Raw genomic sequence first — 22,571 nt, forward strand, 5'->3', positions numbered from 1 at the left:
CTTGAACCTTTGTACTGATTTCTGAAATGACCAAACTTTCCACAGTTTCAGCACTCAATGTTCTTTGTGCCCTGGGAACCTTTGGGATTTCTAGATTTGGATTGCTTGGACCTAGATTTGTTGTAATTTTTTGATCTGCCATGTCTGCTTCCTTTCCATGAATCTCTCCCTCGGCTTTCCACATTCAATACTGAACTTGAAGTGGAATCAGTGTTTGACATCCTGATCTCCTCCGTCAAAATCATGCTAACGACTTCCTCAAAATTCAGCTTTAATTTTACTACGGAACTACTGATCGCAGTAACAATACCTTTCGAACTCTCAAGCAACTGACTTAGAATCAGTAAGGCACAAATCTCACTATCAAACTTGATTTCAACTGAGGCGAGTTAATCCAACAACTCGTTGAAATTATTTAGATGTCTGCCAAAAATTTCACCCGTGGAAATGTTCATGGTAAATAACTTCTTCATTAAGTGTACCATATTGGCGGCTGATGGCTGTTCATACATGTTGGAGAGCGCATCCATAAAAAATTTGGTGGTTGTCATGTGCTTGATATTAAAGGCAATAGGCTTTTCCAGCGTCATCCTGATAGCTCTGAGAGCTTTTCGATCAGGCAACTCCCACTCATCCTCCTTTATGGAATCTGGCTTTCCCTTCAATGGTATGTGCAACTCCTTACCAAATAAGTTCGATTTGCATTTTCTAGAAACCGAAGTTGATGTCATTAAACATCTCGATCTTTGAGTTATTTTTGTTTGACTTCTCGATTCGTCGATTTAGAGATGAAATCAACTCAAATGGACGACATGGCTGAATTCAGAATGATTGAAAACCTTAGAAATTGTTCAAGTCATTCAAAAACGAACTTGAAATGACTCTGAAAAACTGGTCAAACCTTCTAGTCAAAATCGGTCAACTTTCTGTTAAACTTAATGGAATATATTCTCACTTAATAGAATATTCTGACGTTGTTATTGACGACATTAATTATGCCATTAACTAATTGTTGACGTGACAGGTGGAACCTGGCGATGATATGACGTTGACGTGTCAAGTGGGGCCTAATGATGATGTGGCACTAATGTGGCAGTGTGGCCTAGTGCTGACGTGTTTACTGACGTGGCAGTGAAGCCTAGTGATGATTGTGCTTAATTACACTAGGTAAATTCTCAGCGAAGTGGGGGGTCACAATGGACCGCTTAAGTCCCACTTTTCTAGAAAGAATTTTCCTTAGATATGTAATTAGCATAATATAGCTCCTAAGAACTCTGATCTGCTCAGATTTGGAAATTTTGCTCTGATGTGGCAACTTTGCTCCAACTTGTCTCCGATATCACTTGTTAGGGATCTAGGAACAATAATCACACGCACAAGCAAAACAAGCACACAAAATAAAAACACCTGATTTACATGGTTCGGCCTAATCTAACCTACGTCCACAGAGCACACCAAATATACTATAACTTGGGAGAAAAACAAGAGGAACAGACACACACTCAACTCAACTCTTCTCGCACTTTTCTCTCTCTCACCTTCAACACTTTCACACTCCTCGCTCACTCACTTCCCTTGCACATTTCACACAACACAAATGATCTTATTTATAGATGTTGACCCTATGGGTTATACCCTCTTTTGATTATGAAAAATACTTAGGTATTTAATGTTTGCCGATTTGATGTGCAGGTTTATCTTAGTGGTATCATATGATGGCACTCGGAGACCCAGAAGAAAATGAAGACACTGAAGACCTTGTTTATGCTATATTGTAATTTAATCATTTATTTAGGTTAGTAATAGTAATTAGGAGAACATGGTCTGTAATAATTAATGTCTTACATGCATGGTAGGATGGATAAGCTCAGGACCATAGATGGACTTTAGGGAAGTCGACCAACACCGGATTTTTTTGGTGTCCTCAAACTAAAGAGGACCTAGAAATGACCCTAGGACACTCACACATGCATATATATGAATGGTCATTTGAATAAGGTGTTTTTATGCTTAAAAAGAATCGAAATTCACTTAAGTTACATGTTCCGTCGACCGTACTGCTCAAGTACAAATTCCCTCGGTCGACTGAACCGGGGCCAAGTCAACAATTTGAACATGGCCCGGTCGACCGAACTTCATAGTTCATTACCTATCGGTCGACCGAACCCTGACTGGGTCAACAAATTGACCATAGCCCGGTCGACCGAACTTATATAGTTCATTTATACTCAGTTGACCTACCCCCCTAGGGAGTCAACTTTTTGACCACTTGGTCGACCGAGCCCAAAATGTACTCCAACTCTCTGGTCGACCGGGGGTGCTTGGGAGATGTTTTAACAGTTTGGTTGACCGAACTATCCAGTTCAAATCTTCCTGGTCGACCGAACCTCACAAAACTGAAAAATCGCCCTTCGACCTCCGAGTCTGGTCGACCGAACTCATAGTTCATTTCTTGCTCGGTTGACCGAACCTCAAGAACTTTGATCGACTGAACTTGTCCTGGTCGACCGGTGCTCTTGGGTTGCTCCATAATTTTAATAGCATTTTACTTTTTTAAATGGGGTTAATTAGGGTTAAATTGGTTTAAAATAATATTAATAATACCCTACATGTCCTAACAACTATAATTTTTCCTATCTCTATATATAGGCCTTCATTTGCAAAAATTAGTAAGTGATTAACAAAATAATTAGTAAATATCCTCTGAATCTCAAAAAGCCCATCTTTGCATATTCAAGCCATATACTCCTCCTCTTACTCGTTCATATTGAAAATACTTATTTGTAAGAGTATTCTTGTGCTTATCGCACCAAGCTTAAACTCCCTCTTGGTTGTTCTGATTAAGATTTATTTTTCATAGACAGTAAGCTTCAAGTTCTCCTAAGGGGCTTCGTAAATAAGCTTTCTGTAGGAAAACTTCTTAGAGCTTCTAATTTTTGCATTTTTCTTCGCAACACTCAAGAGTTCATATTGTGTTTTGGTTGCAAAAATATTTTTCAAACCGTTTTTCAAATATCTCTTGTGCTTATCCTTGAGAAATATTTTGAGATATTTGTTTGCGTGCTAAAGATCTTTATTGCTATACCTTTTCATTGAGATTATCATTTTATCATAAAGATCAAACAAATATTTTTACAAACCATTATTTGAATATCTCTTGTGGTTTATATTGACAGAAATATTGGTTGAGATATTTGAAGTGTGCTTGTGATCTTTGCTTGTACATTGTGATTGAATATATTGTGTGATACAAAGATTATATCATTTGCACTCTCACGCACTGATTACGTCGCTCATACAATTATTTGAGAGTAGACACATAAACTACATTGAGCTTATCAAATCCTATCTCTTGGTAGTGTATTGATTGTATTGTACGTATTGGGGTACATATCTGCTTTACATGAAAGCATAATTACTATACCATTTGATTTTATTGAGAAATCTATTGTATCCAGGCGTGGCCTGAGGGGGCGGTAATCTAGCCAGGAAGGATTTTGTAGGCTGAGGTCAGCCTTGTGTTGATTGACCTAGTTGTAAAGGTTATGGTCAGCCCTGTGCTAATTGACCTGATTGTTTAGGTGCCGCTCCACCCGTTAAGTAAGCCTATAGTGGTAATCCTTGTGCTTGTTAGCCAAGGTGGAGACATCAACAATTTGTCTTAACTTCGATAACATTTCTAGGTGTTGTCTCTTTTACTGTTTTATTGTGCATGCTTGATTAAATTCCATTGCAGTTTAAATTTCATTTTATATTTGCATTGATTTATTTTACATGCATTAGATTGACCTTAGGCTTGCATAATACTGTTGATTAGTGGATTGACCTAAGGGATAAAACTTTTAAATACCCAATTTACCCCCCTCTTGGGATTGCACCAAAGCTAAAAATTGGTATCAGAGCCTCGTAACTTAGACTTAGACGTTATTTAATTAAAAGATCATGATGGCTCATGTTAGTGCATCCCCTTCATGTGAGGGAAGACTGGTCACACACCCACCACTATTCTGTCGTGATAACTATGCTATTTTGAAATTTAGAATGATTGTGTATGTGAAAGTCTTAAATTGGAAATTATAGAAAGTCATTGATCAGGGTTATTGTATGTCTATGAAATCTATTGGGTGTACTCATGTTCCTAAACCTAAGTGTGAAATGAATGACCATGATAGGAACTTACTACAGGTAAATTTTGATGCCACGAATACCTTACTACGTGCTTTAGATTCTAATGTTTTATGTTAGGTTATGATGTGTAGTAACGCTAAGCAGATGTGGGATGAACTTAAGAGGAGATAGGTGCATCCACGCAAAAGGAGGTCATCTCTCCATGCAAATCAAGCTCCTCTGAACTTGAGGGAGGTAACCAGTGTTTTATTGCTTTAACTCATGATGAGGTTATCTCGGCTCCTTCTGCTTTAGTAGATAAAGATGAAAATGATTCATGTTCTGATTTGAATGATATGTCTGATTATGAATCATATGATAGTAGTGATAGTGAGAGCATGCCTACCTATGAAGAACTACAAATTGAATATATTAGGCCTCATAAGTTACTTGTTAAATCAAATAAGAAATATTCTATACTAAAAAACAAGTATGATGCATGCATTAAAGAATGTGACTCAAAAGTTCTTACTGAAAGAGAAAATAATTTGAAAATTAAAAGACTAGAAGGCAAGAATGAATTATTAGAAAAGGAATTAACTATTTTAAAATCTAAAGTTTCTAATGATGATAAAAAGGACCACTTGATTGCAGATCTTGAAAATAAAGCAAATAATATGTCTAAAGAACTTATGAAACTTCAGGATGTTTGCAAAGAATTAAAAAAAATCAAAAATTCAAGATCTAGAGAAGAAAATAGAAGACTAGTCTAAGATCATCTACACGTTCACTAGAGGCAATGAAAACTTTGATAAACTGCTAGGTGCATAAAAGATGACCTTAGATAAGGAAGGTATAGGTCATAATGGGATTGAAAATAAGAAAATAAAGAACCTATACATGGGGTGCTTTGTAAAAGAATCGAAATGCTATGCTAGTACCTCCTCCAGTCCATACACTCACACCACATGCATCTTATGTAAAAAGAAGGGGCACACAAAATTTGATTGCCCATTTAAAAGAAAAGGTGTAATACCCAAACGAGTATGGAAAATTAAAGAATCACCAACTCCTAACCCATCGAGAATAAAAGGTAGAAAAATGATATGAGTTTTTAAGAAAGAAAACCCCTTAAAATTCAAGGAAGAATTTGCTCAAATAGGAATTACATGATCACATAATTCTTCCTTAGCATCTTGGATTAGCCATAGGGGGTAGTATTGACTAAAGGCTTAGGAAGTGGTTCGGGTGGAAAATGTAAAATCTTAGTGTATGTCCACCATTTAAAATCTCACATACTAAGTATTTTTGAAAAATCAAGCCAATTTGGAAATTCAAGCAAAATAATCAATATGAAATTAATGCATATATTCCTTGGTTGAAATATGAAATTATTGGCTGTTTGAATTAAAATTCACTTCCAAATGGGCAAGGCAATTGTGCCTGGCATATCATTTTCAAATGCTTAACTCACGCTTAAATATGAATATATAAAATTAAGCATACTTTGTGCATTGCACAAGCTTGTGGTTCAGGGAATCCATCTCACACTATATATCATTTAATCCTAAACTCATTATTGAACTTAAGAGTCTAAATGCTTAATAAAATATTTAGTCATCATTCTAGGCATGAAACACTATTGATCATAAATTCCAAATACTTCTGGTGCTTATTAAAGGACATTTTTTTTATCAAAACTAGAGACATCCACTATGGGATTCAAGTTTTACTGTTAAATCAAAAATTACCTTTGAGCTTAAATTATAAATCCTCTAATGTTGATTTATATCCTCCACAAGAAGTCTTTACCATACCACAATCACATCAGGTAAAGATCCACCCTCTCATTGGTTTGTATCCTTGCCCCAAATTTGTGATCATATCTAAGGGATACATTCCAACCACCAAAGTGTTACAGTCAAAATTCATATACTTTAGAGCTCTTTGCTAACATAGTTAGGACAATATCTTTAGACTTCCTATCTTGAAAAATATCCTGCCTATCTTAAATACTCTTCTGAACATAATAGAAATTTACTTATTAAGAGTATTCAATTTTCCTCCAAGCTCTCAAACTTTACATAAAATCATTTAGAGCTTCATTTTCAAGAATTAAGTTAAATGGCTAAAGTGATTAATATAGGTTTCAATCTAGATGAATGTACAAAATTCAAAGAAACCTATGCATGAACCTTAACATTCAAAGCCATTTAAACTTAGGCCTCTCACACGCATTGAAATTAATATTAACAGAGGTAATATAGGCTGTGAACTCTTAAAGAAATAATCATTGTGACTTTTTGATCCAATAAGCCTAAAGCATTCATGCCAAGTCTAAATTCATTGAAAATCTTAATAACCTTGGTTGAAGAAAGTTGATAATTAAGAAAATGCATAAATTGAATAAGTGCAGAACTCAGGGGGAGCCTTATTCTTTCATGATTATATACATTAAAATGCTCTTAATTCTTATTTATGCTTATATGCTTGTTTGCTCTTGTGAAAACAACTATGCACTAATCTCACAACTATCCATTGTTAGTTACTGCTCATATCATCTATTGGATAGTTCATTTCATATATGAGTTGTTGATTACACTACCTAATTACATGCTTAGCTTTGAATGTCTCCTGCATGGCGGAGACAGTTGATGTGAATTGCATGTTGGTAGTGATTTATAGGTTATCGTGTGCCTTGAACTGAAATGTAAATTGCTTGTTTGAACTTATCAGGTATAGGTTTTATGGGAAAATGTCCTATATTCAAATGCCATACTTCTGAAATTTCACCAGGATTTTCCCATATAAAACCTTCTGTTAAAGATGATTATGATAAAATTAACGTTAAAATATATTTGAAAGGATGAGTGAAAACTAATTGAAAATTAAATTTCATCCTTGCATAATCATCAAGCACTTAGAGAGCTGAGCACCAACCCTATAGAAAGAACTTTTAGGACTCATATGCATCACTATCATTTATTGAGATATTGAGGCTCTTTTGATATCCATGAACACTTTATCCTACACGTAAAGTTCTATGATTTGATATGAAATGTTCTTGGGTCATGAATTGTATAGAATGCCTTAATATCTATTTTTGATGCAATTGTTGTCTATAGGGATGACTATATTGATAAGAGATAAATATTGTTAATAAATATCAAGTATAGTTGTTGAAGAATGGTTTGTGTGCTCACTTATACTTTGACATATTCAATGAAATCAATCCCTTGCAAAGTATAAGTAATTTATAGTATCTAAGCAATAACTCAAATTGATAGGGGGAGCATCTAAACTTAAAATGCCTATCATATTATGCTCACACACTTTTGAGGCTTAGACATGGTTTAAATATAGTGTGGCATGTGCTTAAATAAAATAATATTTGTGAAAATCTTAAGCTGATGTTCATTGAGTTGCCACAAGTTGTTTGTGTTTTGTTATATGATCTTGCATATGAATCATTAAATCTTTACGAGCATCATGGTTGTGGTTTTCTGGTTATATTCTTGTATATTCTTAATTGACCAACCAGAAAATTTTGTTACTTGCTTGCATCATATTTGAATTGTTTTTGGCAAGCAACCCTCTAGTACTTTTTTCAAATATCATAAGGGGGATATATATATATATATATATATATATATATATATATATATATTTATTTATTTATTGTAATTCTTTATGGCAAGAACTTATTTCAAAACTAAACTTTTTTTTGCCTTATTATTATTATTATTCTTATTCTTATTCTTATTATTATTATTATTATTATTATTATTATTATATACATATATGGTTTTAAATTCGCATAGCTGGTTAAGTAACTTCGCATAAAATGCATGCAAACTAGTTAGACTGTATTTATGCTCACACTTCCTTTTTGGTATCATATGTTGTGTGTTTTTTAAATCAAATCTTTCACGGGTCTTATGATATGTGTCCATTCAAATGATTTGTGCATATCTATGGTCTAATTATGTTTTTCATGTCATTCAAATCATTTAAATGACTAGTTGTATTGTTTGTGTGCTAAATTGCTGAAGTTATCTTTGTCTATCTCTTGAATGATTGAAAGTTATACTTCTATTTTATGTATTGAGAATACTAAATTGTTTGAGTAGTTGTGGATAAATTGCTAAGTTTTATAAACTCAAACAGGTCCGTTTTATACAGGATTTGTTTTGGAAAGTCCTATTTTCAAATGGCATGCTGCCAAAATTTTTCAAAAACTTTCCAAACTTATTGTATATAAAAATGATACTTCCCTCTTATTTTCCTATACTTAAATGTTTATCTAGACCCTTTTTACTATTGCCAAAAGGGGGAGAACTAGGCAAGTATTTGCCATCATAAAAAAGGGGGAGATTGTTGAGCCTATGGGTCATACCTTGTTTTGATTATGACAAATACTCAGGTATTTAATATCTGTTGAGTTGATGTGCAGGTTTATCTTAGCGGTATCATATTGTGGCCCTCGGAGACCCGGAGGAAAATGAAGACCCTGTTTATGTTGTATTGTAATTTAATCATTTCTTTGGGTCTGTAAAAGTAATTAGGAGAACATGGTCTATAATAATTAATGCCTTACTTGCATGGTAGGATGGATAAGCTCAAGACCATAGATCGGCTATAGGGAAGTTGACCGACATAGGATTTTTTTGGTATCCTCAAACTAAAAATGACCTAGAAATGACCTTAGGACACTCACACATGCATATATATGAATGGTCATTTGAATAGGGTGTTTGCATGCTTAAAAAGAACTGAAATGCACTTAAGTTGCATGTTCGGTCTGCCGTACTACTCAAGTACAAATTCCTCCGATCGACTGAACTAATGCTAGGTCAACAGTTTGACCATAGCCTAGTCGACCGAACATCCCAGTTCATTACCTTCCGGTCGATCGAACCCTAACTGGGTCAACAGATTGACCATAGCCTGGTCAATGGAACTTATATAGTTCATTTATACCTGGTTGATCGAACCCTCTAGGGAGTCAACTTTTTGATCACTTGGTCGACCGAGCCCAAAATGTACTCCAACGCTTTGGTCGACCGAGGGTCCTTGGGAGATGTCCCAACGGTTTGGTCAACCGAACTATCTAGTTCAAATCTTGCCAGTTGATCGAACCTCGCAAAACTGAAAAATCGCCTTTGGACCTCCGAGTTCGGTCGACCGAACTCATAGTTCATTTCTTGCCCGATCAATCGAACCTCAAGAACTTCGGTCGACCAAACTTGTCCTAGTCGAGTGGTGCTCTCGGGTTGCCCTATAATTTTTACTGCAGTTAACTTTTTTAAACGGGGTTAATTAGAGTTAAATTGGTTTAAAACAATATTAATAATTATAATTTTTCCTTTCTCTATAGGCCTTCATTTGAAAAAATTAGTAAGAGATTAACAAAATAATTAGCAAATATCCTCTGAATCTCAAAATGCCCATCTTTGCATATTCAAGCCATATACTCCTCCTCTTACTCGTTCATATTGAAAATACTTATTTGTAAGAGTATTCTTGTGCTTATCGCACCAAGCTTAAACTCCCTCTTGGTTGTTCTGATTAAGATTTATTTTTCATAGACAGTAAGCTTCAAGTTCTCCTAAGGGGCTTCGTAAATAAGCCTTCCGTAGGAAAACTTCTTAGAGCTTCGGAGTTTTGCATTTTTCTTTGCAACACTCAAGAGTTCATATTGTGTTTTGGTTGCAAAAATATTTTTCAAACCGTTTTTCAAATATCTCTTGTGCTTATCCTTGAGAAATATTTTGAGATATTTGTTGGCGTGCTAAAGATCTTTATTGCTATACCTTTTCATTAAGATTATCATTTTTATCACAAAGATCAAATAAATATTTTTACAAACCATTATTTGAATATCTCTTGTGGTTTATATTGACAAAAATATTGTCTGAGATATTTGAAGTGTGCTTGTAATCTTTGCTTGTACATTGTGATTGAATATATTGTGTGATACAAAGATTATATCATTTGCACTCTCACGCACTGATTACGTCGCTCATACAATTATTTGAGAGTAGACACATAAACTACATTGAGCTTATCAAATCCTATCTCTTGGTAGTGTATTGATTGTATTGTACGTATTGGGGTACATATCTGCTTTACATGAAAGCATAATTACTGTACCATTTGATTTTATTGAGAAATCTATTGTATCCAGGTGTGGCCTAAGGGGGCGGTAATCCAGCCTAGAAGGATTGTGTAGGTTGATGCCAGCCCTGTGTTAATTGACCTAGTTATAAAGGTTGAGGTCAGCCCTATGGTAATTGACTTGGTTGTTTAGGTGTCGCTCCACCTGTTAAGTGAGCCTGTAGTGGTAATTCTTGTACTTGTTAGCCAAGGCGGGGACGTAGGCAATTTGACCGAGCCTCGATAACATTTCTAGGTGTCGTCTTTTTTACTACTTTATTGTGAATGCTTGATTAAATTTCTATTGCAGTTTAAATTCCATTGTATATTTGCATTGATTTATTTTACATGCACTAGATTGACCTTAAGCTTGCGTAATACTATTGATTAGTGGATTAACCTAGGGGATAAAACTTTTGAATACCCAATTCACCCCTCTCTTGGGATTGCACCAAAGCTAACAATGGATACATAGGGTAGATATAGAAGGAAAGAAGTTACTACATTCTAATGGGATTTTGAGTATGTGGTATTAAATGGATTATTTTAGCACGTGATAATTGTGTTTTTGATGGAATGAATTTTGTACGCGTGTAGAGACCCGAACCCATAAATAAGGAAAATAAATAAGAAAAGGGTAAAAAAGGGATTTTAGTAGGGTTCGTTGACAAAGCCAATATATTCCTCGACGAAGTCCCATCAGTTCTTCATCGCAAAAATTCAGAGCGTCGTCGATGAAGAAATACCGAGCGAACCAAGAAAAATATCCGGATGGGGTTTGTCGATGAAAATAGAGCTTCGTCCACAAATTGAGTGGCTGGTTCGTCGACAATGGCGCCGCTTCGTTGATGAATTTGACTTGGTCAAGGACTCTATAAATATCATTTTTGGTTGCTTAAGGGGTAAGAAAACCCAGAAGTTCTCTCTCTCTCTCTCTAGAACTAGCGAGTTCTCCCTCTCTCTTTATGATCCTTTGCCGTTCGTCGTCTGTTTCTACAATTGAAAGTTTGTACATGGATCAGAAGGAGAATCTCTTCAGTTATAGCGGATGAAATCGTCGTTTTGAAGATTTTTGGGATTGTTCCTAAAATCGAGGTAAGGATCTGAATTTGTTTTTGTTTCAGTAGGTTTGTAGTAGATTGAATAATATTGAAGTATTCTTCTTCTGTTTTTTAGGTTTTGAGGATCCTGTGTCGTAGTTTGGATCAATAAACTCGTGTTTCAGTTTTCAAGAAAAAGGTAAGGGGTTTTATTTACATCAGTATTTTTAGAAAAAGAAACCATAGGATATGTAGCTTATATTTATATGTACTTATTGACTGCTTATTTGCAAAGTTTTACCAGGTATAAATACCGATTCTTACAATTTTATGGTTTTGGCAAAAAAATAAAAGGGGGGGGGGGTTTTGGCATATGATCTCCAAATTTCTTAAACTACTTTATTTGTACTAAAACTAAAGTAGAAGATGCTTGAAACTCTTAATAGGAGCAGAAATGATATTTTAGAAACCGATTTATATGAAATGTATATATATATAATCAAATAAGTGTGACGTATGATATGAATAGATTCTATACTGATTTGAGATGCATGTATATGAACTATGGGGACTAAGGTTCCAAGTGGTTATCGAAAATTGTAGAAAACAGGTGCCGCTTAGATACCGTGCCAAGTATGAGAAAAGGGTAAAACCGAGAGGTTACGAGGCTGTTTTTACCACAGTATGAATGAAAGTATGCATGAATGAGATTGAGAAAATACTAGAATTGCATAGGTTATTATGTTTTAATGTAAATTGTATATATGATATTAGGACTGCAACTTGTCTCAATAGTATATGAAGCCTTAGAAAGCTTATATTATGTAGGCTTGGTACCATTGCCAAAACAAAGGTATAGTGCAACCACACGTAGTTATTGTTCAGTGTGGGTACCTAGTAGTAGGCTTGGTAAGAAAGGCCACTGGTCAAAAGGGATCAGGGTGGTGATGGCTAAGTTGGACTGCAGTATGTTATGATACCTGACGATGCTTGTACGTACAAGGCTCGATCAGTGTTTTCTTATTACACAACTCTTGCCAAGAGGAGTTACTGGCATAGTTATGATAGTTTCGAGCTAGACAGTGTTTTAAATATGCATATACATGATTTAAAAGCTTTACTGAGTAGAGTCACAGGTCTGAGTATCGGGCGGAGGGATTGTACAGTGTATGAGCCTGTACCCTACCCTAACCTCAGGAACTCTCACCTGTAATGATACTGGGTTATATAGTATTAGGGATTTATATATGTACTATATATACATTACAGTATTAAGAATGTGCAATCTATGTAACCATTTTTTTAAACAAGAATATGACTGTACAGTCACACACTGATGTAATATCTTCCTCCTTACTAAGAAATGTCTCATCCAAATCTTACAACCTTTGTTTTAGGGGTTACAGGAAATCGGTCCTAGTCTTCTAGAACGACTTTGGAGAGTAGTGTCCCTTAGTTGACGTATGTTTTGTATGAGTTCTGAGTTATTTAGTCAGGATGGGTTTTCTTTTTGGGAATGTAATACAATTTATATTTTACATACAGATGAATGTAGATAAGGAATAGTTAGATACTTTGCTATGTCCATTAGAATCCATATGTGAATGTTTATATTTTTCGCAATATATGTGAGTACAGATCATTATGAAATACCCATATTTCCCTGTTTAGGGCGGGTGGTTATGTATGTCACAGGATTTGTACATGATATGTATGTATAGTAGCACTCTGGGGCCATACTAAGGGCCGAAGTGTTACAATGCGGCTACAACTCATCCTCTTTAAGGCGTTCCCATTTTCGTCGTTTCCATTTTAACTTAACATTATATATGCCTCTCAAAATACAAAATCACGAACACAACTAATTAGAATATATTTATGCCAAGAAGCATAATTTTCATTTCCAACAGAATTTTAGGTTTAAAGTCAACTTATGTATGCAAATGGCGAAGAGGTGAATAGGAAAGCTATCGTGGCTTTTATAACATAAAATTAATATCCATATCAATATTATAATATTTTATTAAAGACATATTGCCAAGAGAAAATCAAGGGTAACCAATCCAAATCAAACATTTTCAAGTTTAGATTCTAAAGCATATATAAAATCATAATTAATTCAAGTTGTAACAAGATTTCAAATAACTTATGCAAAAACAAAATGTTATAGGAAAAGACAACAATATATTTAGTATCATGTTATTTTTAAAAATTAGCTTTCTAATTTGGTCACTTCAACCCATTACATATGGAGGTGGAGAAATGGTTTGATATATGTTGATGTGTCATCAAATACAGATTCCATCGTTTAAAAGATTGTAATGATTGTAAAAATCAGTTCTTCAGTTGATATATAGTTTATAGAAATTTTGTATAAGGCTTATCTCTTTCCCTTTTATTTATTTATTTATTTATTTATTTTTGACTACATAAGAACTCCAGCCTCCAACAAGTCCTTTGGACCCATTAGTGCGACACCAAACCTATAGATTAGCGTCTTCCACCCCCAGGTCTCGCTGAACAGGGTAAAGTTTGAAATTCGGAAACAGCTTCTATGCATTAGTTGGACGTTCGGTCAACCCAACACCTAAGACACATCTCCATTACCATTCACGGTCCCCGCTGATTCATGAAAACTCTTACCATCCACGGTCCCCGCTGGCTTATAGAGGGAATTCTCATAATCCATGGTTCCCGGTGACTGACAGAGTAAACTCTTACCATCCACAGGTACCACTAGTTTCATGAGTGTATCTACCTGAAATTGAACCTCCAATGCTCTTTCTTACTTGCTGATGTCTTTCCACCGCGCCATGCCCATGGGGGCTTATGTCTTTCCCTCATTGCTAATATAAGTTACTTATCTTATCCCTAATTTGGTACCACATGGATGGGTTTGAAGGACTCACCTAGATCAGAGTTTTGAATCATCAATATATATATATAAATATAAGTTGATTATCTTTTATCAAAAGAAAAGAAGAAAACACCAAGAGGGAGAGAAAGGAAAATGAGAGAAATAGAGACTAAAATAAGGAGGGTAAGAGGAAAAAAAAGAAGATAAGGTGGCATTGTTATCTATAATTACCTAAAAAAAATATAGTTTATTTTTATAGCAACTAATAACAATTAAATTAAAATATTCTATAACCACTTATCTATACCAATGTCTAACATCATTTATTAGATTCTTCTTATTTTATTAACAGGAGTAGAACTTATCAATTATCTAATTATGTTAGTAATAAGAAATTCACGGTCTATTAATATGCGTAAAAAATTTATAACTTGAAACATATCACTCCTTATTTATATTTAAATATCAATAAATAAATAAATAAATAAATAAATAAAGAGATTCAAAATATTAAAAATGAAAATTTCTCAAATTAAAATTTTATGTTTTTTTTTCTGAAAATTCTATTCTATTCTATTTTATTTTTTATCCTCAAACTTTATTTATTACTAAATTAATCACTTAGTCGATGGTGGTTAACCTATGGCACAAACAAGTCAACAATTTTTTATCATAATTAAATTTCAAATCAAATCAGGATGGAATAATAATTTTCAAAAAATTAAATCCATTTATTTGTTGCTTTTATCACATTTTGTGATCACTTTTGGATGGACTTGATTTGAAAATTACAAATTAAGGAATATTTTACTCAATAAGTATTTTTTTCTATTTTTATCTATTTGGCGTAATACAGTGGGAAAAGTATGTTTAATGAAAAGTATCTCCTACTCCAAAATCTACAAAAAAATAACAATTCTCATGTTGGGTATATATATATAAGAAAAAATATGTAAGAAAAAATATTCAACACGAATATTATACATTTACATATCACCAGAGGTGTGTCAATGGACGGGCAGCTTTTATCCTCCAAGTTTGGTGCCGCATCATAGTATCCAAAGTTACACGATGGTGGCTGGAGTCTCTGGATTATCAATATATATATATATATATATATATATCTATACACATATTTTTTTTATTTTTTATAATCAGGTCAAACTTGTAGGAGCTTAAGTAAGAACCAATCTTCCTGTGTTGGAAATTTCTAGCAAGCAAATCAAACATATTGAATCCTCATACATATTCTCTCGTATAAGTAATGTGTTTTCTTGCTAAAGAAGGAGAAATGAGAAATAATGTAATTTACGAAGAACAACAGCTTTCATCACGTTATCTGAAAGTTATTCTTCTGATGGATAGGTGGGGTCTTGTTTCCGTTCGTCGTTAGTTCAACTCTAGAATTTTGTTGGGTGTATTTTAATTTAATTTTGGTTGTTTTTATATTTTTATCTTCTTTGTTAATTATGTTTAGTTTTTGTTGTCCTAATTTGGTTTAATTGCTGGTATTGATTTTTTTTTGGGAGCGTTTTTTTGTACTCTCCCTTTTATTTTATCTTGTAACCACAATATTCTTCCATCTAAGTGAGGGTATATTAATAAATAAATGGAGGTGCCACCCTCTTTTTAAAAAAAAAAAACAATGTGTTTTGATCACTTTAAGTGTATCTAATGCTCCTCAAGTTACTGTCGTCACCAAATCATAATGACAATCGCTTTAATTATAAGATATAACTTGTTAAATGCCCCCCAAAAATATAGATATTGTGAAAATTTTAAAACCATGAATCTAAATTTTTCTAAAAATCAAATCATGCATGTTTTACAAGCAATTTGCTAAGTTGTGACTTCTACCATAAATCATATATGCATTCATAAGCATCCTAGCAAACTTAATCATATCTGATCTACGTGGTGAAATCTAAATTTTAGCATTAGAATATTTTATATAGAAATTGGCATCGAGCTGCATATAGATTTGTGGGCATATATATGTTTGATTATTGAATAAAGTGAAAAAAATAAATAAAAATATACTAAATTCATAAACAAAATTTCAATTTTACACAATTAATATTTCGTTTTTCTTAATTTTTAATCATATTAAAGCAAACTTTCATTTTTGATAACTTTTAATCGAGAAGGGAAAATAAGCTGCCTCATTATTTTATTTTTATTTCCTTTTCCAAGTAAAATCTTTACTCCAAAGAGACCCCTAAGATTTCATGTGAAAATTAAGTTAGTTTATATAATAGTGTATTATGTGATATGAGAAATATTAGGAATTAATATAATTATCTAATAAAAGAATCGAGTTTGAAGTGTCAATTTAGTTACTGACAATAGCAAATTTTTATTTTTTTTTAAAAATAATGAAATTTCATTCCAAGAGAACTCGAGCAAAGAGCTTGAGGTAGTATAGAAAACGAAACTCTCAAAATAAGTAGTACGAACACAATTGAGTAGAAATTTGGTAAGACCGGAGGAGTTCATGGGTGGGTTTGATACACATGGGTGAACACCAATTTGACCCAAAGACTTAAGTTTTTGGGTCAAGTTGGTGTTCATCCATGTGTATCAAGCTCACCCATGGGTTCCTCCAATCCTAACAAAATTAAGAAACAACTGAAGAAGACAGACGAAAAAAAATCAGTTTAGGACATTGAAGAGAAGGTGAAACAAGATCTGTCCTTCGATGACTTGGGCTGAAAAAGCTTTTCCCTGAAAAGCTTTACAATCTCTTTCCTTCCAGATTTCCCAAACAATAGTAGCAGGAATTGAGATTCTGAGCTTTCTGACTTTGCATTTGGATTTAGCATTGCCCCAAGAACTGAAAGAGGATTGAAGCAAGGAGCGAACCTTTCCATTGTTGAGTGTCATTGGCCAGGATTCTATTCTTTGCTACTAGCCAAATGAAGAAGGATATCTTGGTGGGGTTTAAAGAGTTCTAAAATGGCTTGAAACGAGATGTTGGTGGTCGTAAATTTGTTCGTTTGTGTATTGGAAAAGTTTTATCTTTATTACTATAACCTCTTTAATTTTTTTATGGACAAATTAATAGATTTTTTTTAATTTTCAAATGTTCATAAACTAATTTTCATATGATTATTTAAAAAAATATTCTAAAATTTTCTTTAGCCTATAAATAAATAAAAATATGGTCAAAGAAGTATAGTTCTTAACAAGAAATAATATTATGATCATAAAAAAAATCATTAAATTATAGCATATTGCATACTTTATTTATTTATTTTATTATAAAAATTGAATGCACATAGGTGTATAATAGAAAAAATATGTGCCCTAAGCCATTTAGGAGACAGTTTTTTTCGTGCATCACACGGATCTCTACTAGTAATAAAAATAAAAAAAACAAAAATAAACATTCAACCCCATCCTAGACAAACTAAAGAAATAATGTTCATGTCATCGGTCCGGAGTGACGTACTCAAATTTTATCAAAATAAATTTTACGTGTCAGCCCTGCAGAGACATTCTAGTAGTTAAATTTTAACTTTATGTTTTGGAGAAGTCTTGAATTTGGAGTTATATTGAGTTTGAATAAGATATAATATAAAATTGTATTGATATTTGTCCAAATCCATTTAAATTCAAATTCAAAGTTCAAAATTCAAAATTCATGCTCTCAAATACAACATGCATGAGAGTTTTAATTTTGAAAACTTGAAAGCATAAAAAGGGATACTAGGTGTTTTAGAGTTTTACTCTTAATAAAACAAAATATTTTACTCTTTTCATTTAACGGCAATAGAATAAACTAGAACAATGACATCCAAATGTGTAGTTTTCTTGTGGTTTGCTTCGAGGAATAAGATCTTAATCCATGATAATTAGCAAAAGATGGGTTCATGTGTCCTTTACGCAAAAAAGATATTATTATCATGGAGTTCAACAAAGTTTAAGGGCGACACTAAGAAATCAAAGTTTGCTTTTCCGACAATACTTGTGTGGGAAATTTGGAAGGAAAGGAATGCTAGGACATTTCAAAATATAGCTATGAACTCCCATATTATGGCTAGTAAAGTGCATATCAATATTTTTCACTGTTCCAGATCGATTGAGCCCAGAATTTTCTGAGTTGGGGTGGGAGGAGTTTTTAGTGCTTACTTCTACTTTGAGTTTGTAATGTTGTAACAATTTGTATTTTTCCTTTTCAAGCCTCTTGCTTAGGAGCTTTGCAATAAATTCTCTCTTTTACCTCTTAAAAAAATTATCACGTCATTTTCTATATATTTTAGACACTTTCCTTATACCAATGCGGTGGAAGCCTTAAGACCTTGTTTCGAGCATAAAAAATATTAAGGAAAAAACATATGAAAGAAACTACTTTTTCATGTTTGCATGGTTATCAAAGAAAGTGAGAAAAAAAAAATATATCAAATAAAAAAAAATTGATTTTACAACATCATTAACATTTAATATTTCTTATTATTTAATCATAATAGAACACATTTTAGTTTTAATAGTATTTTTTATATAGAAAAAATACCACTAAAAAGTAAATTTCTTTCTCAATTTTCTTTGTGTTAGGGCCCATTTGGATAAAGGATTTTGTTTGAGTAAAGGAAAAGAAAGGAAAATAAGAAAGAAATTCTTTTTCCTTTGTATTTTCTATATACATTAAATACTATTAAAAATAGGAAAAATTATATAAATCATCCTTATTGTTTAACCAAGTCACCTTGTGGTTTTATTATGATCACAAAACACGATTATCAAAATTATGAAAAATTATAGCATCACTAATTATGCTAATTCAAAAATTTGAAAATACTAAAATAGACCCACATAATTAATTAAAATGGGAAATGAGGGCAAGCACTAGGATCTCCAATAATCAACAATGAGAGAAATTCAGAGATCTTATCTTAGTTTGGAATGAATCAAAAATGAGAAATGATGCCAGAAAGCATAGATTCTCTACCCAGGTTGTAGTTGCATGGGAGATTTGAAAAGAAAGAAATTTAAGGATCTTTTAAGACAAAGTCTAGCACTAATGATGTCCTTAGGAAGGTCCTAAGAAGCTTATATCATTGGAATAGAGTTCTTCTTTCTCCTCCATCTAGTGGGAGGAATTCATGCAACAATTTTTTGTTAGAACCGGAGGAGTCTAAATGTGTGCTTGATGCACATGGATGAGCTCCAAATTGACCCAAAAGTTTAAGCTCATTGGGTTTTGAGCTACACCATGTATACATAAGCACCCATCAAACACTCACTTTTTTCAATGTGGGACAAACTTCCCAAGTGGAATTCTCAACAATCTTACCTTCACTTGTGAGTTCCAACTACTCCCTTTTGAACGGAAACTCCACCACATGTGAATTTTAACTACTTCCCCAAACCATATCCCTTATGGGACAAATTCTCCAACAGTTTTCTCAAGTGGGCCGTCTTACATGTCTCGGATTGTATTCCAAATGGCGCCTCCAAACCAATCCTACTTCCCACGTCTTGAGCCAATTTGGATTCATCTTGGCAGCTTAGATGGTCCTTCTTAGGCTTGGTCACACACTCCCACACCCAGCGTTATGAACCGTCGGCTCTAATACCACTTGTTAGAATAGGAGGAGTCCAAAGGTGTGCTTGATACATATGAGTGAGCACCAACTTGACCCAAAAGTTTAAGCCCATTGGGTCTTAGGCTATACCATGTATATAAGCACCCATAAAACACTAACTTTTTCCAATGTGAGACAAACTTCACAAGTGAAATTCTCAATATTTTTATCCTTTGGCCTGTAACTATTCTGGATTATTTGGTTTTGTTTTCTTTATTTCTTGCCGTAACCTTAGTCTGTATTGCTTTAGGTCTTTGTAATTCACAATGTAGAAAAAAGATGATCTATTGATTTTACATCATTATTGCAAAGATTACACATTGAGGCCATGATCCAATCCCCTTTTTTTGAGATTATCATTTGTGAGAATTCTGTTCATATCTACAAGCCAAAGAAGGAGATTTTGGAGCGAATTAATTTTCCAAAAAAGATTCTGATTAACATCTTGTACGACTCCATAATTAATAGTCGTAAGTTGGTTATGAATACTTTTAATAGTAAACAGACCATATTTAGAAAGGGTCCACAAGCATTAGTGTTCCTCTAATTTATGAACTTGGACTGCATAAATTAGTTTTAACAAATCAATCACTCCTTCAAACTCCAAAACTCTACTTTGTCGATTGAATAATAGATTCCAGTGATACTACTCATTTTGAAATGGTAAAACATCTTTCACCTTTCGTCTTACTGGTGAGATAGAGAGAAAGGATTAGGGTAAAAAATGCCTTAAAAAGCGATGTCTTATCTAGAGATTGGGCCAAAAAAAGGTCCGAATGTCGTTTCCTAATTTTATTTTTGCATATTTCGTGTTAGTATGCATTTCCATTACTACGTTAGCTTGTTGTAGTTGTATTTCATGCAAATTACGCATCTTCACAAGCTTTCAGTTTCCAGTAGAATCTCCACTTCCATTTTTGCAAGCAATGTTGAACTCATTAACTTTAGATTTAAGGGGGAAATTCATAGCCAAAAAATAATAAAATAAAATCCAAGCATTTTGAGATTGTTGCAATCAAATTGTGACGATAAATCCTTAATAATTTGGGTCGGACAACAAGATTTACTTGTCGAGGGCAATATTTTTGTCATTCTTAGAATAATATTTGAACTATGTAAGCACTTAAATACATAATTAGCCCATTAATTACTTATTTTCAGCCCCCCCCCCCCCCCCCCCCCCCCTCTTCTCTTTTTTGCAAATTTTTGGCCGTTAGAATTTTGTTCATTGTAGATGAGCAAGCAAAAGGCAAAACCCCAATTCTACTGGAGTTGGGGTGTTAATAGAAGCTATTTACTTAGTGTGAAAGTTTTGTTATTTGATAACTTCCAGCTGCAAACATCTGCATGCACTTGAGAGGAGACTCTGCGTTTAACAAATTTAGCTTTGAGTTTGCATTCTCCTAACTTATATATATATATATATATATATATCTAAATGTGACATTCCGGTGCAGACGACTTTGATTTCTAAAAATGAGAACGTCAACTGTTTTTGCTTCTTTAAGCTAGACAAATTATAAAGATCGAAAATGAATGAATTAGTGTGTAACTTTGATTTCTCACTTTTCTAAATAACAAAAATTTAAAAAAGTGTATTTCTTCCTTCTTTCATTTTTTTTTCTTCTTCTTTTCTTAATATTCTCCAAGTTCAAAAAAAACTTACACATTCGTTTTTTTGTTTTTTGAACTCTTTCCTAAAAATAATCTAGAATGGGCATAGAACTTATTTATTTATTTTAAAAGTCCTGCTTTGGAACACGAAGAGCAGGCCTTCAAAACTCAAAAGAAGACGCCCTGGGTGGCGCTAGAGATAATTACCGTTCCCTCTCCCTCTCTCTCTCTCTCTCTCTCCCCAGCCCTGTTTGTTTTTGCGTCTCTTCTCCTTATTCTCCTCTCCGGCCATGGCTTCTGCGCCAACAAGACCAAGTTCACGCATCCAACCTGTTGAAACAGACTTGCCGCTGGCGCCGGATGAGCCCCGACGCCGCTGCAGTTGCTGCTGCTGCTGCCACCCGCCCTTCCTAATCACCGCTATCGTGTTCTTTTCTATATCTATCATTACCGTCACAGTCGCAGCGTTTCTTCGAACTCGTGAACCCGAGTTCCGATTGGACTCGGCCAGTGTTGGTCAAGTAAACATCACTAGCTCGAAATTAACCGCGGTTTGGGACCTTTCCCTGTCCCTCAGAAATCCGAATAACAGGATGGCATTCTATAATAGCACCCGGGTTGTCGTGGCCTACCGCGATGACTTCGTCCTTGCTGAGAAGCACCTGCCAGCGTTCGAGCAGGCAAGGAAGTCTTGCAACTCCATCGCTGTTCGACTGGCGGCGAGTTCTCAAACGCTTAGCGAGGTTGCTGCGAAGGGACTGAGGGCCGATTGGGGTCACCGGCAGGTGAAGTTTAATGTTAAATTGGCTTGTTTGGTGGACTTCCGGCGAGGGACGCTGGGGTTTTCCGTGCGCTGGATTAATGTAACATGCGATGAGGCTACAATGGAGACTATTGGGCCCGCCGGCGACGGGTGGATGGTGGGTCCACCAAGGTCTTGCCGTCCTGACTTTTTGACTGAGTGAAGAATAATTACTTGGTCTATCCGAGGAAGGTCAGAATCAAAACAACCTTCCAAAGAGGAATATACGAGAGTTACTGCTGGGTGCTTTACCACACTGGATTCGTATCAAACTATCGGCGGTGAAAACGGAAGGAACTGGAAAGTACTGGACACACGACACAGGAAAAGGTTGAAAAGTTGATGCCCTTATCCCCCCCCCCCCCCCCCCCTCGTTTCTCTTTTCGGGATATTGTACAGTGAAATATGTA

General features: G+C 34.3%; 1 protein-coding gene across 1 annotated transcript; it reads left to right on the forward strand.

The window, feature by feature from the left end:
• Positions 1–21,649: 21,649 nt before the first annotated feature.
• On the forward strand, positions 21,650–22,324 carry LOC131148440 (NDR1/HIN1-like protein 6). The gene has a single exon (XM_058098142.1). The coding sequence runs from the start codon at positions 21,650–21,652 to the stop codon at positions 22,322–22,324; it is 675 nt and encodes a 224-aa protein (XP_057954125.1).
• The last annotated feature ends 247 nt before the right edge of the window (positions 22,325–22,571 follow it).

This window comes from Malania oleifera, chromosome 1, assembly GCF_029873635.1.
Source record: "Malania oleifera isolate guangnan ecotype guangnan chromosome 1, ASM2987363v1, whole genome shotgun sequence".
Lineage (NCBI taxonomy): Eukaryota > Viridiplantae > Streptophyta > Magnoliopsida > Santalales > Ximeniaceae > Malania > Malania oleifera.

Coding starts and splice junctions, on each gene's coding strand:
- LOC131148440 (XM_058098142.1), top strand. CDS start 21,650: ATGGCTTCTGCGCCAACAAGACCAAGTTCACGCATCCAACCTGTTGAA.